The sequence below is a fragment of the Esox lucius genome, chromosome 8 (genome assembly GCF_011004845.1).
Source record: "Esox lucius isolate fEsoLuc1 chromosome 8, fEsoLuc1.pri, whole genome shotgun sequence".
NCBI lineage: Eukaryota > Metazoa > Chordata > Actinopteri > Esociformes > Esocidae > Esox > Esox lucius.
The window spans coordinates 20,035,758-20,048,606 of NC_047576.1; the positions used below are offsets into that span (position 1 = coordinate 20,035,758).

The following is a 12,849-nucleotide window of genomic DNA, read 5'->3' on the forward strand; positions in this document are numbered from 1 at the left end:
AACACATCAGTCAGCTAAACCTGTTACTGCACAGATGGTAGGAGAGAGAGGCAGAAAGCCCACCGCCGTGTGGGAGACTCAGGGACGAGGCTTTAAGGGGAGAAAGACGGGGATATAAGAAGCCAATTTTTGGCCACTGGTTGTAAAACTGGTGCTGTCAAGTCCCAAAGGGTCCCCAAGAATGTTGATTTCGGACCCATTTCATCAAAACCACCTGCTTTCAAACTTTCAGATTTCTTTATTTTGGAGTTAAGGAGGAGGTGTAGAGTTAGGGGAAGTATGAATTAAGTATAGAAGGAGTTAAAGAGGAGGAGGGAGAATTAAGGAGAAGAAGGGTAGTGGAGAGGAAAGGTTAAAAAGGGAGTTAAGGAAAGGAGGAGTTACAGAGAGGAGGGTTTAAGAATGAGGATAAAATGGGTAGCAGTGACTCCTGTCAATTTGATGAAATCCTATGTTCCATCAGTTTTCCCCACTGAGGATTAAACTTCTAATATCCCTTTCTCACACAGCTTAAACGCCGCAAATGTGACCATGAAAGGTACGCAAAGGGAATTGCAGCAACAAAGCCGATACATTCCTGTATGGCAACAGTCAGACCTTGTGGCTTCAGTTTTGTATGAATGGAGCAGAATCTGGTGCCAGCATGTTTTTCGGCGCTACGCTGTAGGAGCTGTGACTTCCAGGTCCTGGAGCACGAAGCTCTTTTGGGTTAACCAATCACAACAATCACAAGAATATGCACATTCATCTAGCCTGTTGACGTTCTGGTATATAAAGACACTGGGGTGTTTCTGGTATATAAAGACACTGGGGACTCAGTCCTCACTCAAAAGAACATCTACTGTGAAATGCATTTATTGTCATTTTCTCCATAAAAATTTTTTTGTACATACTAGGGAACACGTAAAAAAAAAAATTTTGCCTATTGTCCTGTAGCCCATCCCAGCCTTGTGCAGGTCTACAATTTTATCCCTGATGTCCTAACACAGCTCTCTGGTCTTGGCCATTGTGGAGAGGTTGGAGTCTGTTTGATTGAGTATGTGGACAGATGTCTTTTATACAGGTAACGAGTTCAAACAGGTGCAGTTAATACAGGTAATGAGTGGAGAACAGGAGGGCTTCTTAAAGAAAAACTAACAGGTCTGTGAGAGACGGAATTCTTACTGGTTGGTAGGTGATCAAATACTTATGTCATGCAATATAGACAGATCTCTAAATGCTTTGTAAGTAGGAAAACCTGCAGAATCTGCAGTGTATCAAATACTTGTTCTCCCCACTGTAAGTAGGTAACACAGATATTGCCAGTGCTCCGTTAAAGTTGCTGTGGATTTCCCTGGGTCTTAGTCACCTAAACCATCCCCTTCCCGACCACTTGCCCCTGTCCACCGCTGTTCTAAATGCTCCACTGCCCCTGCTGTTTTCATCTGTGCTCATCCTGGCTCATCTGCAATGTAGAGGTACAGCATGTCATCAGTTATTAGCATCAGTCAGATTAATTGCATACAATCAATTCTGTCTGATAATATTGGTAATTCTTTCCTCAAGAGAACTGACATCGTCCCGACCCAAAGTTTGGGAACCATTTTCCTAACCTTTCTCGCTTCCTTTGCTGCTTCAGCTCTTTCTCGGCTTTACAACTTACCACACCACTGTCTGTTTTACTAGAAGACAGCTCTGTGTCAAGCAGAGATTTTCTGAAAACTAGGTAGCTCTTAAGGACATGGTGTCCTCCATTTACATGAGCCTCTTCTTAATTTACGTGGTGCACGTGAGCCTCTGTCAGCAGATAAGCAAACATGGTTGCCATCCATTTATTAGCTGTGAACTCATTCTGAAGTGGGTTTTGCGTGTTTGGGAGATGCCAATAGACCAGTGTTACGGTATTGTTTTAAAACTGCCGTTTGAAAGAAGCTGTGCTGTTTGCAGCAAATGTTCTGATTTGAAAATGATGTTTCTTTTATCAAAATACAATAAGCTGACTGAAAAATCTGTATTTGATCTTTCAGGCATGTAATATTGACAAAAATGAAGAACCCAAATTATGTATTTTGTGTTAGTGGCATAAAAAATTATTAAAAAGGTATCATCAAAGTTTCAAAGTTTAAAGTTGATTCTCAACTTTCTTGTTCTTTAGTGAACAGCAATTTTAAAATCTTTCCACGTATTCTCAATTGGACCGAGTTATGGCCTTTGACTGGGCCATTCCAGGATATTGACATGTTTGTTTTCAAGCAACTCCAGGTTGTCTCCTCTAGAGCTGCACTCAGTTGTTGAGGATGACCTGTTCTAGACAGATTCAATGCCATGTTTTCTGTATTCAGTGTCTTAGAAAAGCCCTTGTATCCTACCTGTGATTGGTGCTTTTGAAGAGCCTTATTCTGGATTTCCTTTGAATGTTCCATTGTTGTCATGAGGTTGTTTTTGTTAGGAATTGTACTAACCAGCAGTGGGACCTCCCAGAGACTGATGCATTTAATGTCAAGTCATGTGAAACACCTTAATTGCACGCAGATGGACTCCATTCAACTAATTAACTGACTTCTAAAGACAACTGGCTGCACTGCAGCTCATTCAGGTGTGTCATAGCAAAGGGCTTGAAAACGTATGCAATCATTATGTTCTGTTTAATATTTGTAATGAACAGTTCAGAACAGTTTGCGAGATTTTATCATTCACCTTGAAAGGATGGACCTTTTTGTGTTGATCCATGGCAAAAACTGATTAACTCCATTTGGATTTTATGTTGTAATGCAATAAAATGTGGGAAGGTCCAATGGGGTGAATACTTTACAGGGCTATTGTGTGTCTGAATGTTTTTTTCCAGATGCCACGACACAACGCCTTTCTCACCTCACATCTGCCTGGCTGCAGACTCACAGGACCCCTTGCACGTTGCCATAGCAACCTGCTTCACACAGTTTTGAGTTGGAAACGTTATCTCCTAAATTGACAATGCATGCTGATTTCGATCTAACAACTTTGCATGCTGATTTTGACTGTGCTTTTATTGTGTGTAGATGCGTTCGCTAGCTAGCCAGCCACGAACCTTGTGACTGAGGTACAGTATGAAGGAATATAGCCAGCCAGAAAGCCCTGAAATTCAATATGCGCTGCCGTCACATGCTACCTTCCTCCGAAATCACACGGTTGTGTTCAGCATGTCTCAAAGTGACCTCGCCCTGACTCAGATAGATCACCCCCAGTCGCAGTTCCAATCAAAATGAGGCTCAGGTGTGAAGCAGGGGGTCTGGGGAGAGAGCGGTCCTGCTCTCTCTGTTCTGATAGGCTGCAATCAGTTGGCATGCTTGTTGTGTCTTCGAAACCGTTTGTTTAAAAACTTAATAAATAATGCACTCCTACACCCCACACACTTCCATTTCACACAGACACACATCCGCAAAGGAACCCAGAACTATCATGGACAGCGCCCACCTCAGCGCCGCCATCCGCAGTAGGCACCAGGACCCACAGTCTGGGACAAATATGTTTGACTTTGAATTGGTGGCGCCAGACTCAAGTGGGAACATTAGTCTGCGTCCCTAAGCCTGTACCTTGGCCATCACAGGCCTGCAGAGCGGGGTTCCTTCTCATTAATAAGTTATGTTTATTCATTGTCTTCTTTATTCATGGTCTTCTTTATTCATTTTCTTGTTTATTCATTATTTTCTTTATACATCCCACTGTACTTGTGTGTGTGAGCGTACCTATATATATATATTTATGTGATGTGTCCAGATGCAGGGATGTGCCTGTATTAGGTTGTCCCGGTTTCAAAGTTGAGATCTTACCAGTCATCGGCTAAGAGGATAACCATATTTTCCATTGATTGACCATGATTTTTTAAATCACCAATCTGTATTGTCTGTATGTTCATCTCAGCAGAGATACCATGACCCAAAAACCAATTCTGAACATGATTCCAGACGTCTACCGGAATTGGACAGTACCAGGACAGTACAGATGGTCCGCTGATTCTTTCATACCATTTGTTTCATTCTGACAAAGGCTGCACAGTTCTGCACAATTCCCTATATATTGAGCATTTATTTTGTTGCAAGATATTTGATATAGTAGATTACACTGAAAGGAAAGGATTAAAGCAACAAAAGTTGTTTTGCATATAATTCCATTCACTCAGTGATGTGGAAGTGGGACACCAAGAATTTGTTCCCAAATATCCTGAATTCCACATGGTGTAGCAGTCAAACCTTTCACACTTACATGGAAAAGATTACAGATTAAACTGGTCAGTTTAAGTCAAGAATGGTTATTAATAGGTGGCAGACCGGGTAATTCAATCCTGTTTGGTTGTTTTAATTTCTGCTTCCATTCATGTTGTAGGGCTGCAATGATCTGATTATAGCTTTGAACTGAACATTACTCTCCATATACCTCAATGAGTTGCTTGTATGAATGCATTTTACTGTCTGTACTAGTTATGTCTTTAACAAACATGATACCTTTCTCTTATATATTTTATATGATAACTGGTTTACCTTCATGAATATATTTTAGTTTAGACATAGTATCTACTATGAAAACTGGTTTACCTTCATGAATATATTTTAGTTTAGACAAAGTATTTGCCGTAATATGTGATCTGGGTCTTCTGGAAGATAGAACTGGAATAGTAGCCAACTCTGTATAGATTAATTTCCATTTGTCATCGAAGAGTGCACTTATCGACGTGAGTGTTCCTGGCTGTTTGCTGAAATAAATTGTGTTGGTTGGATCTCAGGGAGGAGGGTTGATTGGGAGGAGTCAGGAGAGTTGCTGAGGGATGGATCTGTCTTTGGCCAATCCCAAACGGACCCCTAAGACCTGAGATGTTTTACAGGTGTAAGGTCCATCTATATTCATTTCTATATTATTTTAACCAATCAAAATCAATCAGATCTTCACAAAAGTTGTAGGGCATAGCGGCCAATTTGAGATTGGGCCTTCCTCAACCATACCATAAAGCAACGTTTGAATGCTTCCTGTTTGGAGGAGTCTGTACATTACAACCAACCAAGCTACCTGTAGACTAGCTGGGAAGTAAAGGGGCTGGGGACTGATGGGCTATTCTAGACAAGTAGGCGCAGTTTTCTTCATGCTGACTGCTTCTGTTTCTCTCGCACTTTTTCCTCTGTCTTTTTTTCTCCACTTCATGCACATTTTCTCTCCACCCTTTCCCGCCTCCTCCCTCCCTACCCCTCTTTCCATTTCTCCCCCGCCTCCTCCCTCCCTACCCCTCTTTCCATTTCTCCCCCGCCTCCTCCCTCCCTACCCCTCTTTCCATTTCTCCCCCCTCCCCCCTTTCCCCCCTCCTCTCTCTGTCCATCCATCAGCAGTATGAGTATCATTAGCAGTGATAGTATGATGGATGAGGGGGAGAGGCTCTTCTCTGGCAAGATGGGACTCTGGGTTAACACACACCATCATTACATACCTGAGACACACACACACACACAACAAGAGAACATCATTACCCCCCCCCCAACACACACAGGCACCCACACACCATCATTACCTACCTGAGACACACACACACAACAAGAGAACATCATTACCCCCCCCCCCCCAACACACACAGACACCCACACACCATCATTACCTACCTGAGACACACACACACACACAACAAGAGAACATCATTACCCCCCCCCCAACACACACAGACACCCACACACCATCATTACCTACCTGAGACACACACACACACAACAAGAGAACATCATTACCCCCCCCCAACACACACAGACACCCACACACCATCATTACCTACCTGAGACACACACACACAACAAGAGAACATCATTACCCCCCCCCAACACACACAGGCACCCACACACCATCATTACCTACCTGAGACACACACACAACAAGAGAACATCATTACCCCCCCCCCCCCCCCCCCCCCCCCAACACACACAGACACCCACACACCATCATTGCCTACCTTACTCCTTGGCAGGCTGCACACACACACACCTCTCGGGGACCGTGTCCTAAACCCTTTCACCATAGAATGTGTAGAACCCAGCTACTCAGGATAGGAATGTTCCGTTCATTCACACCACATGCATTATGTGTGTTTATGGACCCGTGTCTGTCCGTCCGCCTGTCTGAGTGTCCCTGAGTGTGTCGGTCCATCCGTCTGTCTGTTCTTCTGTCGGTCCATCCGTCTGTCCGTCATTCCGTTTCTCCGTCAGTCCGCCTGTGCCTGTCTGTGTGTCTTTCTGTCCTTCTGTCTGTGTGGGAGTGTTTGCGCAAGTCGTCGACAATTCGAACATGCAAGAATGTCCTGAGCTGCAAACGACCAATGGTGAGTCATGTCCTGTTATTCTGACTGCCTGGGAAACCTCTGTATAACTCCTCTGTGAGGGCTGTGTGTGTGTTTTTCTATATGTTATATAAGCAGTAACGTGGATGGTCGTCAGTCAGAGCTGTCTAATGACACACTGACGTGTTGGTTACCATGAACCCGGAGGAGCTGCGCGGTTCGGCCTGTGAGGCTTCAACTATGACACAGAAAAAAGAGTGATAGAGGCCGAGAGAAAGAGATAGAAAGAGAGACAGAAAGAGAGACAGAGAAAGAAAGAAAGAAAGAAAGAAATGACAATGAATTTGTAGGATTCAGAATGAACTCTGTCAATGCTGGCCTTTAGTCTTTAGATTGGACCTTCTTGAGACTCTTTTATGACCTGCCTCTCCAGAATCCACTCCCCCCCTCCCGCCTACTCTTTCTGTGGGTGTGTGTGTGTGTGTGTGTGAGACGGGACAGTGGTGAATAACTGGGGTGAATAATGTAGGACTGCATCCCTCATTAATGGCCAGTCTTCCACTCTGCTGGCTCCAGCTCCTATTTTTAGACGGAGGATGGCTCCTCTATCCCATCCAGAACATCACTCACCTGTTGGCTGTTTGACTCACTCCAGCTGTTCGGCAGGGGGTGGTGCGGTGTTTCCGTATCGGGAGGGGGGTTGCGGGAAAGATCCCATTCGTTATTACAGATCTCCACGGGGGGTGGGAGTTGGGGGGGGTGGCGACACTATCAGCTAAGGGCCGTTGAGCGTGCGGTGCTCTGTCTGAATCAACACCTGGACACGGGCTTCCGCATGGCTGGGATAGAGAACACCAGACCTGGTGGGATCACTGTACATGCAGGAGCAGGGGGAGATGGCACCAGCAGGTTATGTAATAAAGTCTCTCTGACAGAGACCTGTGTTTCCCAGGCTGGTTGCTGGAGAGGCGACACGACAGGAGGGAACTGGTCCAATTTACGTTGGTACTGGGTAACCCAACCTGTTGCATCTCCCCTGGAAACATGACATGAGGAAACCCCAGCGCAGAACCTTTTCACATTGACAGCTGCACTTCTCCAAACTGACCGGGTGAACAGGATGTGAGGTGGTGCATGGGTGTCTTCTGGAGGGAAAACGATCTGAGGCAGCCTTTCTTTTGACGCTGACTTGATGCTAATGTCTACAGCTCTGTCTCTACCAAGTCTGACACTCAAGGCTTTAGTTCAGCAGGCTAACACAGTCTGGAGACACTGAAACGGCCTTGCTCGGATACCTGGCAGGTCATATTTAGGGTCGAAATAAACATTACATTGACATTTGAGTTATTTTGCGCAGGCTCTGATTCTGAACGAATTACTGGGGCAATGGACTGTCTTGCTCAAGGACAGAACGATCTTGTTGTCTCTGGGATTCCTGCAGCTACTCTTAATGACTAGCCTACCTGCAGCCATTCTCAGTCTCCTGTCTTTCCTTCCCTCTCTCCTTGTGTCCTATCTCCTTGGTCTGCGTCTCTGCTCTACTCTTTCTTTTAACCGGTCTCTTTCTCATCCGTCCACGTTTCATTTCCCTCTCAGACATCTGGATCTTTTCCCCTCCTCCCTTTTTCCACGAGTCTCTTGTCCTTTGCCCCTTCTCTCCTTAATGGAACTTTGCCCCTCAGAGGCACTTCCTTCTTCCTCACCTGTCTCTCTCAGTGGGCTTGGTGCAGCAGTGTAGTGTAGGGTGGCTTGTTGTTCTGTGCTATCAAGCGTCTTTCTGGAGTTCTCAGGACCAACAGCTGGTAGGTACAATAACTGATGGCTGAAGCTTGGGTGTGCAATTGCTTTTCGTTGCTTCGGAGCGGGAATCAGGTCACGGAGTTCTTTGTGTCTGTGTTACTGTGTGTCTGTGTTACTGTGTGTCTGTGTTACTGTGTGTCTCTGTTACTGTGTGTCTGTGTTACTGTGTGTCTGTGTGTGTATCTGGCATCTCCACCTCAAGTGTTTCCACTTGGGCTGCTAAATAGGTAGAGTTTCGCTGGTATTCGACGCCCTGGGTTCGAGGATAAAACGGTGCTCATAAAGCAGGACCTTTACACCTGTGCGTGCGTGCGCGCGTATCCTTGTGTGTTGTAATGTCACCTGCTGTTTCCACTGTAAGGTTACGTATCGACTAACAATACTGCTCGTCACTGAGGACTCTGTACCGTAGTCAGATAACAGCGACTTAGAGATAGACAGAGCACAGGTCCATTAACAGAGAGTGGGGAAGAGAGGAATGAGGGAGAGGGGGAGGAGGAGAAGAATGAGAGAAAGGTAGTTCATTATTCAGAGAGAGCAGAGTGGCTGAATGAGTGTAGTCGCTAATCCCCCCTGAGCCTGATGGACAGAACACAATTACAGGGAGAGGAAGGAGAGAGGGAGACGCTCGAGAGAGAGAGAGGGAGAGAAGGAGACGCTGGAGAGAGAGAGAGGGAGAGAAGGAGACGCTGGAGAGAGAGAGAGGGAGTGAAGGACATTTCCATTTCACAAGAACAGGAGAAGAACAGAATGAACTGAGAATATGCTGGATTTGTGGCTCTCTCCTCTCTCTCCTCTCCTTCCTTCCCCCACTCCCTCTCCTCTCTCTCCTCTCCTTCCTTCCCCCACTCCCTCTCCTCTCTCTCCTCTCCTTCCTTCCCCCACTCCCTCTCCTCTCTCTCCTCTCCTTCCTTCCCCCACTCCCTCTCCTCTCTCTCCTCTCCTTCCTTCCCCCACTCCCTCTCCTCTCTCTCCTCTCCTTCCTCCCCCCACTCCCTCTCTCTCCTCTCCTCTCACTTTTCCCTCCCTGTCTCATCTCTTACCCTCCCTATCTTCTTCCCTCCCACTGTCCTCTCTGCTAGTGGGCATGTGTAGAAGCAGATGATTTTGGGGCATTAAGCTACTCTTGCAGGGCCCGGTTTATGGACACACACACACACACACAGGCACACAGTCTCACACGCACATACAACTTTTGGCTGTGCCCCACTTACAGGCATCCAATTTACCGCTCGTTTCCTCCTCCTGTCCTCCTCTCTCCTCCCCTCCCCTAGTTCTGCAGATGCTAAGCCTCGTTCATGCCCTCCTCTCTCCAATCCAAACCAGGGCGGTGCTGACAGTGTATCATACTGATGGCTCCTTCAGTGTTTCTCCACCCATCACCTGGTTCCATTTTAACTTGGTCCACGTGTCTGATAACCGTCCGTGGGAGTGGTCTGCAACGTCCCTGGGACCGTCAGAAACCCAGCCCTGTTTGGGTTATGGTTGATGTGTTAACGGTGCATTACGGTCATGCTGAACCTCTTCTAAAAATGAACAGGTTGAATGTCTCCTGCCTCCTCTTCTCTGAAATCTGTGTTTCTCCCTCAGGGTGTCTTAGCCTAGATTAGAACTATCTCTGTCTTTCCTTAGAGAAATCCACCGGTTGGCAAACATACACACACATACACACACATACACACACATACACACACATACGACACAGACAGACACCACACACACACACATACACACACATACACACACATACGACACAGACAGAGACACACACAGACAGACACCACACACACACACAGACAACACACACACACACAGACAACACACACACAGACAACACACACACACGCAGACAACACACACACACACACATACGCACACACACAGACAACACACACACAGACAACACACACAGACACACACACACAGACAACACACACACACACACATACACCACACACACACACACACACACACACACACACAGACAGCACACACACGCACACACTCACACAGAGAACACACACACGCAGACAACACACACACACACAACACACACTCACACACAAACAGACAACACACACACACAAATAACACACACACTGACAACACACATACACACACACACAGAGACAACACACAGACACACACAAGCAGCTGCACTTACACACAGACATGGGCGGACGGCCCTGCAGCCTGACACACAACCTTTCCATTACACCTGAGGGAAGGGTGGAGCAACAGGAACCAACAGAATTAGACAGAATAACAGCTAATCAGTCTGCCAGTACTACAGAACAGTCTGCCAGTACTACAGAACAGCCTAGTTAAACCACTGGATATGTAGTTTATTTAGGAGACTGGAAAGAAAGAGAGTTTCGGGAGGGGGGCATTAGTGTCCCTTCTCCCCTCTCTCCTCTCCCATCTCTTTCCCCTGTCTCTCTCCTCTCCCATCTCTTTCCCCTGTCTCTCTCCTCCTGTCTCTCTCCTCCCGTCTCTCTCCTCCCCGTCTCTCTCCTCCCCCATCTCTTTTCCCGTCTCTCTCCTCCCGTCTCTCTCCTCCCCGTCTCTTTCCTCCCCCATCGCTTTCCCCTGTCTCTCTCCCCCCGTCTCTCTCCTCCCCCCGTCTCTCTCCTCCCCCTGTCTCTCTCCTCCTGTCTCTCTCCTCCCCCATCTCTTTTCCCCTGACTCTCTCCTCCCCCATCGCTTTCCCCTGACTCTCTCCTCCCGTCTCTTTCCTCCCCCTGTCTCTCTCCTCCCCCTGTCTCTCTCCTCCTGTCTCTTTCCTCCCCCATCGCTTTCCCCCGTCTCTCCCGTCTCTCTCCTCCCGTCTCTCTCCTCCCCCTGTCTCTCTCCATTCTATGGCAGAGTGATCATAATAGCACTAATGGAGTGAGTCATTCAGTACTTCTCCACCAGTATGTTTCATTCTGATAACGACCGTTGTCGGTGGCACCTGACACTTATGCGAGTGCATGCGCTGGCGGTAGGAATCGCCAAGGGTTTCCGTACCTCGCCGTTCTGGCCAATTATGGAATCTCTGGAGACAGAGCGGGGGACCCTAGGAGCGTAGACTGTCAAGGTGATGAGGGGGGTGGGGGGGTCTGATCTCCTCCATACGCTAGTGTTCCTGGGAGAGCATCTGTGTTCATGTACTAATTATCTCTCACCCCCTTCTCTCTCTCTTTCATCTCCATTCTCTGTCTCGCTCCCCTCTCTGTCCCTATATATCTCCCCAGCTCTCTGTAAGTGTGTGTGGGATGTCGTGTCAGGGCTAGAGCCCCTTCCTCTCCCATGAGCCTGTGCGCCCACACACACACACGGCGCCCCCGTAAACACACCCAGACCCGGCACTGAAGTTGTGAAGTGGACCCCTCAGAGCCAGACCGGAGCAGAACCGGATCGAACCGGCCGTTGAGCCGGCGGGGCGGAGCCTGAGGATGTCAACAGAGGCGGAGCTACAGCCAGCTGTCAGGCCCAGTGTCAGGAGAGACCCCAGGAGAAAAGGTAATAATGCTTCATAAGGGCTTTAAAAGCTTCATAAACCAAGATCACACACGCATTCAAACACATTAGGGCTTCACAATGTCTTCATAACACCTTCATAACAGCTTTTAATGACTTCATAAGGGCTTCATAACAGATTCATAAGGGGTTCATAACAGTTTAGTAAGTGCTTTATAACATATTCATAAGGGCATCATAATAGCTTCATAACCTAACTGTTATGCCTGGATTGTCTCAGCCAAAACGCCTTATCCTAAACCTAAAACTACACCCAATTTGTAACACTAACCCAAATTGTAAATTTTACCCTAAACCTAACCCATAAACCTGAACCTAAACCTAACATAACTCATAAGCTGGAAATAGCCTTTTTTCTTTAAAAAAAAATTGTGGGGACCAAAATGTCAGTCTTTGTAGGGGCTTCTGTCCCCAGTGTGTATTGACCAAGATCACCCGCCATACACACACACAGGCCAGGGCTCCATGAAACAGCATTGTCTTCCTCCTATCCATGTAACACTGCTGTGGCTTTGATTGTTCTGCTTGTGGTGTGTTGGTCCAGATGTTGGCTCAGAGAGGATACCGTCTCTCTCAGTGATAGGCAGGAGGCACAGTATTGAACACCTGTTTGACCATGTGGCCCCAAAACCAGCCCATCGGTCAATTATTAAATAGTGGTGTGTTCAATCCCACAGCAGGCACTTCGCTGGCCTGACACTTAATGTCTCCCCCCCACACACACATACACACTAACCCCACATAGTAGGGCATAGTAAATCAGGTTCACACACATACACACTAACCCCACATAGTAGGGCATAGTAAACCAGGTTCACACACATACACACTAACCCCACATAGTAGATCATAGTAAACCAGGTTCACACACATACACACTAACCCCACATAGTAGGGCATAGTAAACCAGGTTCACACACATACACACTAACCCCACATAGTAGGGCATAGTAAACCAGGTTCACACACATTGGTTTTTCCATCCTTGTGGGGAAAAACCTGGTTGGATAAGGAGAAACCAGTTGCGGGGAACCTTAACCCATATCCTAACCTGAATAACCTAACCTTTATGCTTAAACTTAACCTAACCCAAACGCTTGATTGTAACCCTAACCCCTAATGCCTAACCCTGAAACTAACCCGATTTCTAACACTAACTCCAGTTGTAACTTTTAACCTAAACCTAACAGGTTAAATTGGAAAAAGCCTTTTTCTAAGTGAGGACTGAATAAAAAACCTTCTGGGGACCTTTGTGTCAGGTT

The 12,849-nt window shown here is 46.8% G+C and overlaps 1 protein-coding gene across 6 annotated transcripts in view; it reads left to right on the plus strand.

Moving 5' to 3' along the window:
• The window catches only part of dab1a (DAB adaptor protein 1a), a 202,590-nt gene that overhangs the window by 154,056 nt on the left and 35,685 nt on the right, over positions 1 to 12,849 (plus strand). For 4 of the 6 annotated variants that reach the window (XM_013135019.4, XM_013135020.4, XM_013135021.3 and 1 more), the window contains exons 1-2: positions 7,943 to 8,067; positions 11,302 to 11,569. In XM_013135019.4, coding sequence (XP_012990473.2) covers positions 11,503 to 11,569 — 67 coding nt within the window. In that variant the 5' untranslated portion in view covers positions 7,943 to 8,067; positions 11,302 to 11,502. Of the gene's footprint in view, positions 1 to 7,942; positions 8,068 to 11,301; positions 11,570 to 12,849 lie in introns of those variants that run through there. The other 2 variants (XM_034293755.1, XM_020049220.3) reach the window with 1 other exon arrangement.